Source organism: Hetaerina americana, unplaced genomic scaffold (assembly GCF_022747635.1).
Source record: "Hetaerina americana unplaced genomic scaffold, ioHetAmer1.1.p SCAF_9, whole genome shotgun sequence".
Lineage (NCBI taxonomy): Eukaryota > Metazoa > Arthropoda > Insecta > Odonata > Calopterygidae > Hetaerina > Hetaerina americana.
In genome coordinates this window covers 20,901,959-20,918,772 of record NW_027287538.1, presented here as the reverse complement: position 1 = coordinate 20,918,772, position 16,814 = coordinate 20,901,959, and the positions used below count along the sequence as shown (strand labels likewise).

Genomic DNA, 16,814 nt, shown 5'->3' with positions numbered 1-16,814 from the left:
TTAGGTTTTTGGATGAACGTAATTACTAATTCAACAATTTGTGGCCCCTAGCAAAACACAACATCCTACTCTACATCAGGTCCCTCCTCTTCAGTTCTGAGTACTTTCTTCCTCCCTTCATCCCGTCCAACATCCCTATCCTGTCCCTTCCCTTTCCTCTTTTGCCAAACATTCTCCCCTCAATTACAGTCTTCAACATCCCACTGCCGGTCAACACCCCCTTCATCCACTTTTCCTGCCTCCATAGGATTGCTCCCAACAAACCCCTCTCCTCGCCCACCATACTAAGTACTTCCTCGTTTGTTTTCTTCTCTGTCCATTTCACCTTCTCCATTCTTCTCCACACCCACATTTCAAAAGCCTCCAGTCTACGCCAATCCTCCTGCTTCAATGACCAGGTTTCCGCGCCGTACATAGCTACGCTCCATATCATAATTGGTTAGACTTAATGGTCATAATAATTTCATATTTCACCTTCCCCCTAAACTTAAAATTCATTACACATTCAAAATATTATGCTAATGCCAACTTACAAGATTCACAAAGACGAGTTACAAAGAATCAATCGATATGCCATACTTTTTCATGGGAAAACACGTCGATTACATGTATTGAGAAAAACTAAAAGAATTAACATTAAGATTCTTGACAAAATTATCGACCTTGGAATTTAAAATATTCATCATGAATAAATTTAGACTCGTAAAACAAATGACACGACAACTACATGAACATCATTGTTATTAAGTAATATCTACCGGTAAAGATTTATATTAGTTATTATAAAATTTTTGTTGAAAAAAATCATTCGCCTGTAATATGTGACTGTTATAATTCCATTGGTTAATAACGTTCAATACTGAATGTTATTTTTTACCCCAGATGATCAGCAATACCTATTTGAACTTCATTATTCTTTTACCGTTATTATTATTATTAAAAGGTAATATACTCGTTAAGGTAGGTTTTTGGATGGACACAACTACCAAATAAATATTTTGAGACTCCTAACAAAACACAAAATCCAGCAACCTAGTCTACATCAGGTCCCTCTTCATCTCCGAGTACTTTCTTCCTCCCTTCATCCCGTCCAACATTCCAATCCTGTTCCTTCCCTTTCCTCGTTTGCCCAACATTCTCCCCTCTATCACAGTCGTCACCATCCCACTGCCGGTCAATACCCCCTTCAGCCACTTTTCCTGCCTCCATAGTAATATCTCCCAACAAACCCTTCTCTTCGCCCACCATACCAAGTACTTCCTCATTTGTTTTATTCTAGGTCCATTTCACCTTCTCAATTCTTATACAAATATGAATTCTCCGTTTAACATAGTGCTAAACAGGAAATATGAAAAAATATATGCATAATGAAATTTTGGGGACTTTTAAAGGAACAAGATGTTGCGACGAAATACCGCACATACAATGTCACAGGCATTCGTAGTCGTGCGCGACGCGCCACTGTCCACAGGATCGCCCGAACATCGATGGATCCGGGTTCGAATCCCGGTCAAGGCGAATGATTTTTATGCTCTGTAAATTGTTGCATTGAAATGCATATATTAGCGGAAGACTCCGTTAAAAGCTTCTTTTGCGGGTTTCTTTGGAATAAATATATGGTCTGTCTCTGTTAAATATGTAACTATGAACTGCATTGAATTAGGTTCAATATTTAAATTTTGGTGGGATATAATTTTTTAAATTTCCTTTTCTTTTTAAATATTCAACCCAGAAGTATTAAAATCTCCGTTTCACATTGTACTAAACAGGAAATACGCACAATAAGCATGTGGAAATGTCATCGATGGACTAGGAGAAGCAATTCGACAACGTCGATTGAGAGAAAATTCACGAACAACTGGAAACATTTCCATTGAATAACATGAGAATAATTTATACGTAAATAAACAAGGTCGACACATTTCGGATAAAAGGCACATGAGGAACACACATCTTGAACTATAAAAAGTGTTGTCTCTTAATAATGAATAGAGAAGAGGAAATACATTAATCTATTTTCATAAATGCATGAATTTACAAGTTATCCTATCTTGGAAGGACATTGGACCAAGGTGGTCAAAGAGGTTGGGACGTCATTGGAATAATTACGTTAGCCAAAATAACTTTCAGAGGAAGGAGGGAATGGATGAAAGGGACGTTGAGTCAGGATGTTGTACGTAAATGGGTTTGTTTGGAATGACATTAAGAAAGCAAAAACGATGAAATAATATCGATATTAACATCGTAACGTAAGTTATGAGGATATCGAAGAAGAGAAAGGCTATGTAGAAATTGGACAGGAAAAACCAAAGCAGGTAGATCAATTAACATTTCTTGAAAGGTTTTTGGAGCGAATAAGTGAACACACGAAAATAAGAAGAATTGTGTTAAGAAAAGAGGCTTTTACTAAGATGAGAGCATTGATAACAGGGCCGTTGCGTAAGGATGTTAAGAAAAGGCTTGTTAAAACTTAGATATTGGGCGTGGTTTTGTGTTTGGCATAAAAACATGGGCGTAGGAACAGCATGATAGGCGTAGATAGGAGACTTTTGAAATGTGGGTGTGTGGAGAAGAATTGAAATGGAGAAAAGAGAAAAAAAACGAGGAAGTATTAGGAATGGTATGGGCGAGGAGAGAGAGGGTTGTTTTTATTTATTTATCGACTTAATTGGGTGAGGTTGAGACCTATAGTCCCTTCGTCCACCTAACCCTTACATTACAGACATTGCATTGAAGACAATCACATACAATCAAACCCTAGATGGAGGGAAATCCACCTAGGCGGGAATCGAACCCGCAACCTCTGGGCTGGTGGGCGAGGACGTTACCCTGCCTCCACCGAGGCCGTTGTTGGGAGAAATCCAAAGGAGAGACAGAGCATCTTGATTATGGATGGGATGTTGAAGGATGTGATAGAGATGGGAGAACTCAAGGCGAACAAGGAAGGGTTAGGAATAGGATAGGTGCAAGTAAGACATAATGAAGGGAGGAAGAAAGTATGCCGAAGATGGTTTTATCATAATTGGACGTGTAAGGCTGTGTCTCGTCAGGCGAGGGTAAGAAATGTAGAAATATTAAGTTACTTTCAATCCAAAACCAACCTTGAACGGTATACTACAACACAGTAATGAATTTACACAAGTTGAAGCCCGCCATAGTATTACATTTCATACTTATTTTGACGTAAAAATCACTTATTTGAGCACGCTTTGATGCTCAGAGATTCAACATATATATTTTTAACTGAAAAACAATAATTATTAGTTCCTTCACGAGGAATTAACGTTTACGACCAATGCTCTGGTCGCTTGGACACATCAATGTTTTGGGAAAAACAGGAGAGATCTCTCTACCGAATACGCGTATTCGTATTTACCTTTCTCACCCCTTTCCTTTTTTTATTACCCTTTACCCCATCCTTTAACTTGTGGCGTCAGCCAACTAATATCACTTGTACTTTGTTTTGAAAGGTAAACTGTTTACCCGCTATTGGAGTTTTTCATTTATTCAATATTCAATCTTTCTACCGTTACAGAATATTAAGGAATCAGGAAAAGATTTGAGAATTAATTTCACTTTGCAGACTTCCTTTAAGATTCCTTATACATGAAACGGGTACACAATGACTAATGCGGTCACACCGGTAGAGCCACGAATAAAAAAAAAGAACAAAAAATGACTTAAAAACTCTCTCTCCCTCTCTTTCCATCATCCGGCAGCGGTAATTTCAACGGCCGACATGAGGAATTCACTGGGGGAAAGTTTTGCAGAGCGATCTCCACTGACGAGGTACGAATTACACTCGACCGCGATCCCACGCGATGGAAAAAGAAAACACGTGCGTGTACTTACTTGAGAAAATCTCCATTCGTGGGTCGAATGACTACGGAGCAGGGATGCTGGGTTGCCCGTGCGAACGGGTAAGGAACTCTGTGGTGGAAGAAAAAAGAAACGGAAAATATTCAGAAAGAGGATTCGATGCCAGTTATGGTAAAAGTCAAAAAGACACACATTAGAAATCGTTATAATTATCACCCAAGGCTCCTCAGCCGTGGATGAGTCTTGGCTTCCTCTAATTATACCTTCGAGGTCTGCCCGGAAAGGATACAGCCATGTAAAATTTTGGGAAAAATAAACTACCTGAAAAAATGAGGAGGCCTTAGTCCCCATTCGAAGTATTTCCCCTTGGGACCTCAAACACTTATCCCAACGTCTCTTTCACTTTTTAAAACAATCCGCAGAAGTCCTTTTTATCGGAATGGTCACTAGCTGCTTCGTCGTATTCTCTTTTATCTCTTACAGCAGTTGCAGGGGACTTGCTCCAAGCCGCAAACGATGACCCAGGTTACCTTAGACCCAGGTTACGACTGGCTATGACCCTATGAAACAAAAACCCAACCTTCCCAAAAGTCGGTTGACAAGATTAAAGAGGAGAATGCAACGAGACAGCCGATGACCAATCCGAAAAAAAGACTTTTTGAAAAGACCGATTGTTCTTAAAAGTGGAAGATATATGCTGGGATAAGTGTGTGAGGTCCCAAAAGGAATTCTTCGAAGGGGAATAAGACCTCATTATTGTTCAAGGTAGGCTATATTTCTCAAAATATTGCATGGCTAGATAGTTACCGGACATACCTCGTATGTCACTATCCCAATTCCAATCTTCTTCTTGCCTTCACCTAGTAGTAGTAGTTTTTATGGGAGGCGACCAACTGCTGAGGTCATTTGCGCCATAGGGGATGGACAGGAAGGGATGAAGGATGGAGAGAAACCCGGCGTCGGCATTAGCCTACTCTTTACGAAAGGTGCCAAGAGGTCCGCAGTTTAACATCCCATCCGACGGACGGCGTACTCACTCAAAGTGCCCTCCACTAAGCACCTCAAGTAGGGATCGAGATACCTCTGAAAAATATTCGACACCGCCGGGATTTGAATCCTCGCCCTCTGGGTGGGAAGCCAGTACGATAGCCCCCGCACCATCTCCATCCCCTAGCCTTCACCTTTTTTCCACGCCACATCTATGACTAAAGATTAAAATTGCTTATTCACATTTATTTACGTTCGTTGGTATTGCTTAAGAGCATGGAGTGTAAACATACTAATCCAGATGAAATTAATAATTTATGCACCATTTTAAAGATCTCGATGGTCGTTCTAAAAAAAATGCCTCGGGTGAAAATTCCAGGGCAGACGACTGTGAGAGGGAAAAAAGTAACTTGAAAGTCGTAAATTTACGATTTCCTCAAGGCATAATGATACCTTGGAATCAGGATACTCGCATCCAATGACTACTGCAGCTAAAGAATATCAAAAAATACATTTAGAAGTCAAAATATTTTTCTGAAAATCCGAAAAAATATTATTTTACTCTCAAATTAAAATAAGAGAGAAGAATTCGTCTATTATATCATGACTGTCGCTCTCTATCCTTCCTTATTTGACACCGAATACATACCATCAATCTGACTCTTCAATAAACCGATTAAGGATTGGAACGTGTACCTAAAGGGTATTTTGATACTCACTGAGAACCTTTCATTCGATTTAAAGATGTGTTTCACCATTATTCACTGGTGCCCTCCTTCTGTGTTTTAAGCACTCATTCATGCCGATAACACACGGAAGTGCAGGAATCAGGAAGTCAAATAGGAAGTTTGAGACTAGTAGGTCAAATGGGAATCATGATAGAAATTTAAAAAAAAAATACTGACCCTACTTGGAATCAAACCTAGGTCCTCGGACTGGGGGAAGAGACCATTTTAAGTACCACCACTTGCATCACTATTTCGAATACCCGAGCCAGGAAAACCGTGGCTCAAGTAAATTTAAGATAATTTGGATTATTTACTTGACCTGGGCAAGATAATAAACTCCACCTGTTCTGCAATAATTATCGACAGACTAAGATACTTCTGTCCGAATTTTTGATAAAGGAGCTTCAGTTTGGAAGACTATTCTTCCGCTCCTTAACAATGGAGACCTCGATGCTACCAGTGCGGATGTGGTAGGATTTAATAATTATTTTAATTTTATTTTAATTCTAATAACTGTGTCCATAATTCTAATATTGGGAATAATTATCGAGTTGGTTTCCCAATGTATTCTTCAATAAGGGGATCGAGATGGTGCGGGGGCTAACGTACTGGCTTCCCACCCAGAGGGCGCGGGTTCAAATCCCGGCGGTGTTGAATATTTTTCAGAGGTATCTCGATCCCTACTTGAGGTGCTTTGTGGAGGGCACTTTGAGTGAGTACGCCGTCCGTTGGATGGAACGTCAAGCTGCTGACCCCTTGGCGCTTTTCGTAAAGAGTAGGCTAATGCCGACGCCGGGTTTCTCTCCACCCTTCATCCTTTCCTATCCATCCCCTATGGCGCAAATGACCTCAGCAGTTGGTCGCCTCCCCTAAAAACTACTACTACTCTTCTTCAATAATGTTTTTAATGTGACACCATCGCCCAAATGGCCTCTCTAATGGCGTCCGACTCCTTTGCAGCCGCTTCACTGACGAACAGATGCTGCGCGGACTACCTTTTTGTCTTGCTTATACCCTTTACCTATCTGGAATGTGTGACCACGTCACCAATAGCAAATATCATTACTCCGGCCAGCATAACTCTAGGGCTCATCGGAACTCACAAGCCCTTACACCACGTCAAGGTTGTAGTCCATGTGGAGGATGGAAAGAGGAAAGAAAAAAGAACGCGGAATTGCGGAATAGTTTATAATATTTTGTGATTCCAGGTCGTCTGGTCGGAGGAAGCCAAGAAATGTAACGATTTCTATTCCATGTGCATTCAAAACTTACATCAAACGGTACATTACGATAAAAAACAATAGTTTCCAAAGAAACTGCGGGAGACGCCGCAACAGTAACTTTTAACGGAGTCATCCGCTAATGTGCATTTCAATACTATAATTTACAGAGTGTAAAAATCATTCGCCTTGACTGAGATGAGGGGTTCCCAGTCAAGGTGAATGTTTTTTACACTCTTAAATTGTTGCATTGAAACAATAGTTTCCATAAAATCGTATATTAATTATAATCAGCAGTATCTTGCAATTTCAATCAAGGGCTGCGATTGTTACGGTTGCTATGTTGTCGCTAACATATTCATACCATATATGCTGCATTTTTAAGTGCCAACAAAATCATAATAGTAACAATAGAATACTAATTAATAATAATGAGATCGTAATATGCTTCCCTATGGTCGAGTGGGCTTTTTGGAAGTGTCTGTGTTTTATACAGAGAGCGAACGCTATTTGTTTTTTACACAAGGTTTTTGCTGACATTTATTGTTTTCTTTCCTAGTTTCGAATCTCATTTATTGTTGATTATTAACGCATCAATACTTTGAGAATTTGGTCAAAAATTTGCCGTTTATTTTAGTTTGTTTACCTTACCATATCACTGGTAGACAGCATATTCAGAGCGTGTCATTTCAATCAACCAGATAAACAACATCCTGTTCGGTTCCTGCAGGGTGAAGACATTTTACGAACTTCCAAGACTGGGTAATTAAGGGCAAGAATTGAATTTGAAACTTAAGGTAGGAGAAATTAATCTGGAGACAGTTGTGTATACATCTGCAGCTAGATTAAACAGGGTATTAAGTTCACTTTCTTTACTGAAGGTGCGTTTTTTTATTATATCAAAGAATGTATCCATCCAGGGACGGTAATTAGACGCCAAACAGTCATATTTACATTACATTGTTCAGTTGGAAGTTTACGTTCAGAAGCATTTAAAAAATGGAGAACGCCAAGAAAAAAATGGCCTTCCACTATCTCAACAAGCCCCGAGTCTGTAAACTCTTCAGTGTACCATCACGTTAAGAAATGAAGAACAATGAAAAATATTCGACGCATTTTCTAAAACTTTTTCAACTGTTAAAAAAAATGAATGATAAAAAAGGCAGTGAAAGAGAGAAGTGTTTGAAATGTATGTCAAGTGAATTCCTCTCGACGAATTCCATGTTTTTCTTTCATTAACCCCGCCGCACGCAATTCCATTCCAAAGGAAACGGACGCCAGCCGAAACGGAAATACGGTATATTCTTTCTTCAACAGCGTACAGTAAGAGGGACATCATTCCCAATAAAAATTTCATTCCAAGTGAATTTTCCAATTCCTGCGATGTGCTCGCCGTGACCAAATGAACTCACTTGGAATTCCATTGACCTCATTGCTGGGGACATGACAGAACTAATGTGACGTGATTTTAGTACTAGGATCAGGCAACCATAAGAGAGGACGACGCAAGTGAGGTTCGCAAGAAATTGCAAAGCTGAACTAAGGATTTCTTTTAAGTTACGGGGGCATAGAGCAGACAAGGAAAATGGTTCACCATCTCGCACTTAGACGAAGATAGACGGTGTAGTGAAGACCTTAAGAGAAGAATTTCGCAAGGTAAAGTAGCCTTTACAAAGACTACGGAGTTGATTGAAGTAGAAGTGGTTTTTAGGGGAGGCGACAGACAGCTGAGGTCATTTGCGCCATTAGGAATGGACAGTAAAGGATGAAGGGTGGAGAGAAACCCGGCGTCGGCATTAGCCTACTCTTAACGAAAGGCACCAAGGGGTCCGTAGCTTAACGTCCCATCCGACGGACGGCGTACTCACTCAAAGTGCCCTCCACAAAGCACCTCAAGTAGGGATCGGGACCCGAACCCGGGCCCTAAGGGTGGAAAGCCAGAGAGTTGGTTAAAGGCCATAACTAAAGGCGTTGAGAAAAGATAAGGGAAAATATTTATTCTGAGCATACTCATGGTGAAGGAGGAGAGGGGATGGTTGGGAGAAATCATAAAGAGACGGGAAAAATGGATGCAAAGCATATTGATTGGCAGTGGGATGTTGAAGATCATCAACAAACCTAACTGATTTAATAAATTCCCCTCCGACTTTCATTCCTACCTCCATGCCTCTTTAATCATTTCCTCTACATATATGTTGAACAGCACTGGTGATAATGGACAACCCTGCCTTATATATAAAAAAAACCATAAAGACAGTTATCAACCCGAAGGTCGGTTTGATAGGTACTGGTAGAGATCACCCAGTACTAAGCCCTATACGGCGTATGAAAATTCACACATCAGGGTAGGGGGGCCAGTTCCTTTCCCTGTGCCGGTTATAGTTCCCCAGGAAGATCTGGTACCCGAAATATCACATAGCTTGGGTGGAGCTGCAGATGCCCAGAGCGCCTTTCCCGGGAATCGAACCTGGGCCCCTCCGGTCATTAGTCCAACGCTCTGCCCACTGGACTACCGCGACCAACTCTCTATATTTTTATATTCACATACATATTGGTCGCGGTAGTCCAGGGGGTAGAGCGTTGGACTAATGACCGGAGGGCCCGGGTTCCTGGGCAAACCTCTCTGGGGACCTGCAGCTCCGCCCAAGCTCCGTGATTTTTCGGGTACCAGATCTTCCTGGGAAACCATAACCGGCCCAGGGAAAGGCACTGGCTGATGTGTGAATTTCACACGCCGTTGGGCTTACTACAGGGGTGAACTCTACCATCACCTTAAAAACTTACCATTGGGGTAATTACTGTGTTTATGGCATTTTATATACGAGTATAATTCGTCTCGTATAATTATTTCGACACTAAAAAATCAGCTCCGTTCCCCCGTATTTAATTCCGGGATATAATGTTAATCGATCTCCGTTTTCGAATATATTATAATAGACAGGATTTGCGCGAGGGCCTCAAAATCTATATTCAAAGCAGCAAACGGGAAAAATGGAAATATTAATTTTGCATATGGATGAGTCCCAAAATATTTTTATGGGCTAACTGACCCGAAAATGGCAATCAAATCCACAGGAAATATTGGGAAGGTTGTTAAAAATTTATCTAAAGCATTGAACACTTAAAAGAACAATTCTTTCACCGTTACTGGATGTGGACTGACGCAAAACAAGATTTTTATGTCAAAAATAATACAATAACTTTAATATCCTTGCAAATCGGAATAAAAAAATGAATGAATAAAAATTACAATTTCCGGTGTGATATAGCGGAACTGTTCCATAATAACAGATACGAAAAACCTTTGAAATTTTTCCACTGATCGGAAAATTGCAAGAGTTTTTTTCTCTGTTATAAAAAAGAGGAATTCATTTTCTTCAAATATCATAGTTTAAACTTTATTTCTCCCCAAAAAAGTTCACGAAAAAAAAGATATCGACTGGACTGATTAAATATTTTTTTTAAGTGACCATACTAGCAAACTGTGATACACAGGAACATCGGAAAGTTTTTCAAAGATAAATAAATAAATAATGAACCGAAGTCCAAAGTTTCGCACTCGCGCGTTTCTAACCACTGCGTTCTTCTTTCAACATTTGAAAAGTCTAAAATTAACAGGATATGCCAATGTTTTCAATTTCACATGCATAATAAGTTTTCTTAAAGAAATATTTCTTGGAATAATGCAGTCTTAGTTCCTGGTGAATGATATATCTTCAGCTTATCCCTTATAAATATCCGTAGGCATGGCCAAACAATACTATATCCTCAGCAGTAGTAACGGTGTAGAAATGAATATCGAAACTATATATTATTTGTAGTAGTAGGAACAGTTAGCATAACTCAAGAATGTTTAGGATCAAATGGTCAAAGTAGTATAGACATAACACGGAGATTTACATGCAAAGAAGCTTTAACGACGAGGAGAGAATTAATAACATGGACCGTGAGTAAAGATGTCCAGGAAAGGCTCGTCAAAACTTTGATACGGAGCGTAGTTACGAACCGCGCGAAAAAATTGTCATTGAAGCAGGATGGCAGGTGCACTTTATAATCGATGCAAACCGCATTAACGAGCAATGGCATGTTAAAGACTGTGATAGAGGGGAGAATTTAACATAAACGAGAAAGAGAAGGAAAATAGAATAAGGAAGTTGAAAGAGATGTAGGGAGGAAGGAAGGAAACGGATATGGAGAGGGGCTTGGTGTAGAGTTAGATGTTGGGTTAAGTTTTGTTGGGACAGACAAGGGAACTGTTGCCGCACCGTTCGGTATCTTGTGTTCGTCCAAAGTCCACCTTTATTTATTTATTTAGCCTTAGTCCGAAACAGCACTTTTTTGGCCTTAACATCGGACTATTAACAGTGACAACAATGGAGAAGATTATAAACACACAAGCCCTAACTGGAGGAAAACCCACCCAGGCGGGAATCGAACCCGCGACCCCTGGATTGGTAGCCAAGGGCGTTAGCCCGCCGCCACCGAGGCCGGCAACCAGTAGAATACCGTTCATATATATATATATATATATATATATATATATATATATATATAAATAAATATATATATATATATATCCTATGGAGGCAGGAAAAGTGCATAAAGGGGGTACTGACCGGCAGTGGGATGTTGAAGACAGTGATAGAGGGGAGAATGTTAGACAAACGAGGAAAGGGAAGGAACAGGATTGAGATGGTGGACGGGATGAAGTGAGGAAGAAAGTACTCAGAGATGAAGAGGGACCTGATGTAGAGTAGGATGTTGTGTTTTGCTAGGGGTCACAAATTAGTTAATTAGTAATTATGTCCATCCAAAAACCTACCTTAACCGGTAGATTACCTAATAATAATGGGAGTACATATATATATATATATATATATATATATATATATATATATATATATATATATATATATATATATATAAGGACGCGCGCATAGATTAACGCTGCGAGGCGTCCTCTACGCTCGGTTTGGTTCTCATGGAGGAATCAGAGCGCGGAATTTTTTCCACGAAAACGCGATGGTGCGAGGTGTTGGGCGGAAGGGTGGCTTCATTCCGAGCGGGCAGTTGGCTGGCATGCCTGCGCCCCCTTTCCTACTCCGCCCCTAACCGACGACCTCTTAAAAGGCCATCTGGCTTCCACGACCACGAGAGGGCTACAGCGTGCACCTTAGCCCGACCACCATCGCAGATTTTACAACATCACGGGTTGATACTTGACAGACGGAGGGTTTGGATGGTTAAGCTGTTAGTGTTGAGGGGATAAAGTGAAAAATTCGATTCTGAAAGTAAATTCAGGCACCGATGGCCGAAGGGTGATCTCAATCATAAACCAAGAGGTGTCTGGTAATGTTTTTTTAGGGTGCAGCTTTTATTATTTGCGAAATATTTTACGTTTTTTTTCGTTTGAAATGGATACCTAATCTGCTTTTCTCAGCATCTTCATATGATTTTCCAATATAGAATATTTAATATACCCCTACCATTCTACTTGACATGCTTGCGAAGGAAATTTGTGAAATTCTACGAAATGAATCGCTATTGTAACTTGTAATTTGCATATAACATGCACACAAGCAATGTTTTTTTCCCTAAGAACTTGAAGCTTCCTGGTTTATTGCCGAAAATACTATAAATTTGATCGAATTTAAGTATTATCTATTGTTAGGTAATCTACCGGTTAAGGTAGGTTTTTGGATGGCCATAATTACTAATTAAATAATTTGTGACCGATAGCAAAACACAACATCCTACTCTATCTCAGGTCCCTCTTCATCTCTCAGTACTTTCTTCCTCCCTTCATCCCGTCCAACATCCACATCCTGTTCCTTCCCTTTCCTCGTTTGCCTAACATTCTCCCCTCAATTACAGTCTTCAGCATCCCACTGCCGGTCAATACCCCCTTCATCCACTTTTCCTGCCTTCATAGGATTTCTCCCAAGAAACCCCTCTCTTCGCCCACCATACCAAGTACTTCCTCGTTTGTTTTCTACTCTGTCCATTTCACCTTCTCCATTCTTCTCCACACCCACATTTCAAAAGCCTCCAATCTACGTCTATCCTCCTGCTTCAAGTATTATCTCCCCTCATACCTGTAATTAGATACTTGATATCATTTATCAATAACATTGTAAATACTCTGCGATGCTAACTTTAAACGATGATTAAACAGGAATTTATTTAAAATAAGCTACTAAAAACATTAATCACGGGGTTCTCCTATATCCGGTAACCGAGATTACTACCACGAAATGTAAAATGTGTTATTAGCTTTCCTTTTCACGAACAATTATTGAAAAAATATGTTGGTTAACAGACGTTTAAACGAAGATAAACTAAGATTAACAAGATGGGTCTTTCGTCTTTGCGTAATCACACTTCATAAGCCTAATGACAAAAACGCAGTCATTATATGTAGATCTCTTTCCTTGCATAAATCCCCAAATACGTTACAGAACAGTGGAAGATCACCATCTTCTATCCATGAACGAGGGCGGTTCAAAAAGTACCCGTGTTTGATTACAAAGGGCGTTCCTGAGGGAAGTTTATGTCATCACCGTGTGCTGCCATTTATCAAATGACGGTGAAACAAATTTCGGACTGATTTAATGATCAGTTTGGATTCGGCAGCCATTCGAGTGAGACGTGTTTCGTGATTTTCGCTAAGATGGAAAAAGAGCAGTACCGTTCGGTAATTCGCTTTTTCTTTTTGGATGGGAAGAAATGCGAGGAGATAAAAGCAAAGTTGGATGCTGTTTATGGGGACACTTCGCCATCTATGACCACAGTTAGATATTGATTCAACGAATTTAAACGTGGGCGAACATCTGTTTTTGGTGAGGAGCGACCAGGACGCCCGGCAGACGTGGTTACCGAGGAAATCATTCAAAAAGTCCACGCCATGATTCTCACTGATCGACGAACGAAAGTGCGTGAAGTAGCAGAGGCCGTGGGTGTGTGTCGACCAGAACGGCAATTAATATTTTACATGAGAAGTTGGCGATGAAAAAATTGTCGGCAATCGGTGGGTGCCGCGATTGCTCACGGTGGACAACAAGCTGATCCGGAGTTGTTGCCGCCAAACTGCATGACATATATTTTGAGTTGCTGCCGCACCCCCCGTATTCACCCGATCTGGCTCCCTGCGACTTTTTCCTATTCCCTAAAATGAAGAAATGGCTCGCAGGAAAAATAATTAGCTCAAACGAGGAAGTTATCACCGAGACAGAGGCGTATTTTGGAGAGTTCGACAAATCCTTTTTTTTTGGAGGGGTTAAAAAAATGGCCGGAACGTTGGGAGAAGTCTATATTTCTAAAAGAGGACTATGTTGAAAAACAAAAAAAATGTTTTTGAAAAAATGGTTTCTTCATTTCTAACACGGGTACGTATTGAACATCCCCCGTACCTATTTCTTAAGGAACGCAACCATTCGAATTTTTTAGTTTCGTATAATTTGGTAAAATTCTTTACAAAGCAAGTATATGCATAGCAATCGGTATAGGCAGGGACAGTTATATTCTATTTTTCTTCTATAAACGATGAAATAATGCAAGCACATATTTTTACAAACATCATCTAAATGCAATCATTTAAGAGGGTAGCATTTCCCGTAGACCGCACACGACCTCAGAATTTCGGCTGCCAAACACGTATGACATGAATATCAGATAAAATTGAAGGAATTGTATGTAAATAGGTATATACTCAGTAAAACTTGGATATGGGTCGTGGTTTTGTGTGGCTCGGAAACTTGGTCTTCGCGGCAAGACGATAAGCGTATAATTAAAGTAGCTTGAAAAGTGGGTGTGGAGAAGAATGGAAAGGTTGAAAGGGACGTGAAAGGAAAACAAATGAAGAAGTAATAGGCATTGTATAGGGAGGATCTAGGGAATATCCTTGTTTTCAATCTTCTCCTATCCCTCGACTCTCTGTGTGGTTGCGTCACATTCCCTACCTGTGACTGTAATGGGCGGAGACCATTGTATGTAATTGTAATAGTAGAATTACCTTTCTTACTTTTCAATTCTGCATGACCTGTCTTCTAATGGTGGAGGCCTGTATATAAATGGTTTTCGTTCAATTTTATTCCCTTTTTTCGCATAATAAATAACTAATTTATTAGGTGAATTAACCTTTGTTTTGAATTAAATCTTTCTCCAGGATGTACGATTATATAAATTCGATAGTTATTTGGCAGTTTTTACTGAATATTTTTCCCTTCCCCTCCCATATCCTACATTTTCACATACCCCTACCAACCTGGTGTTTGCAACCCCTGCCACATATATTTTTGCAGGATCGCGGAGTATTTTTGTCGAAATAAGGAAAATTTGCACTTTTCCACAGTTTATTTAACGTACGACGCGTTTCAACTCACAGAGTCATCATCAGGTACAAGACCAAACCAAAAAGTCTTGTACCTGATGATGACTCTGTGAGTTGAAACGCGTCGTACGTTAAATAAACTGTGGAAAAGTGCAAATTGTCCTTATTTCATTATGATGACCTTCCAGGACCTCAAGCCTGAATCTGTTGAACTTATTTTTTGTCGATGCTGTCGATACGTCGAAGATGGAGTTTTTGGGAGAAATCTGAAGAAGGCGGAACAAGTGGATGATTATGCTGAGGAAGACGGTGTTGTATGGAGGCGCAAATTCTGGGCAAGGAAGGTATTAAGGAAAATGGAAAAAATAGACATTTTGGATGGATTTGGAAGAATAGGAAGCTGAAGAATGAGTTATTGCGATATGTAGTATTGAGTCTTGAAGGATATTTTGTGTCATTTCAGTTAGGGCTTCTCACTATATTGGTGTGTATTGCCGAGTCTCTCGAAAACCTACCCTAACCCGGTAGAATACTTCTAATGATTTTACTAAGTATGCTCAAATGTACTCGTTGTCACTAATATATCGTCAGGATGTATATCGTATGAAAATAACATTTAGAATCAAACGCATTCTCTTCAATTCAACACATCATAGCACGCATTGCCTTGGATACATTTCCGTGTATTACCACAAAAAAAGAAAAGAAATACGAATTTCGAAAAAAATTTAACACTCAAACTCTGGAGATTACCTGAAGAAAAAAAACAAATTGACAGCACGCACGGAAGAGGACGAACATCACGTTTTAACGGTTTACAGATGGAATTCCCAAGATTCCCTTAGCTGACTCAACGCAACGAAACCTCAGCAATAAGTTTTAATCCTTAAACCTCGCGAAAGCGGTTTACGTTACATCCCGCCCATACAAAGCTGGCCAACGAGAGGCGAGAACGACAGCCATTTCTGTTGTTCAAACCCAATAGCAATGTCACTCTTTTCATTCTAATTTTGCTTGATACTTTCTCATTTTCTTTGGCATTCTTTTTTAGCATTTGCACTCGATTAGTATGAGAACTGAGCAAATACAACCACTTCCGTTACCTAAAGTTCAAAAACCGGAAATGACGCGATTTCACACGGTCTATATATACTGTTCAAAATACGCCAGAAGCTTCTCATAGAAACTAACCAATTAAAGAGATATAACGGTCCTCACACAACGGTCATGACACTTCGACCTGGCTAATATCTAGTATTAAAATCCAAAGCTAGCATACAAAGCAGGTCATAGATAATTCGTAGTTGTTTTGACAACAAACGAAGCCCAATTACTACGATTGTTACGTCAAGGCGTTTCCCATAGCTTGCTTAGATACTATCAAACACGAATGTTAAACCGTCATTTTTGGCGATAACATTGTTGAAACCGGTTAGGTTAACGGCTGATAGTAAAATCTTCAACATGTCAGAGATTAAAGCGAAACGTTTTAAAGAGAAATACGGAATATGTGCGTCGAGTAAACTAAGGTGAATGCGGGAGGCATCTTACATACCTCAACTCAAGACGAGAGATATGAGAAGTGTGACAACTTGAGTATGGAAGGATTGGAAGCATACATAGAAGTGTGGAGCATGGAACGATGCCTTATAATGAGGCGAGACATGTGGGTTGGCAGGATAAAAGGATTTATTTGGGGCACCGGAGGCGTGATTTAAAGGGGTAAAAAAC

At 40.0% G+C, this 16,814-nt stretch overlaps 1 protein-coding gene across 1 annotated transcript in view; it reads right to left on the bottom strand.

Moving 5' to 3' along the window:
* LOC139698860 (MKRN2 opposite strand protein) overlaps positions 1-16,814 on the bottom strand; it is a 35,235-nt gene that overhangs the window by 6,248 nt on the left and 12,173 nt on the right. The window contains exon 2 of the mRNA XM_071597798.1: positions 3,853-3,930. Within this exon, the coding sequence (XP_071453899.1) occupies positions 3,853-3,930 (78 nt within the window). The remainder of the gene's footprint in view (positions 1-3,852; positions 3,931-16,814) is intronic.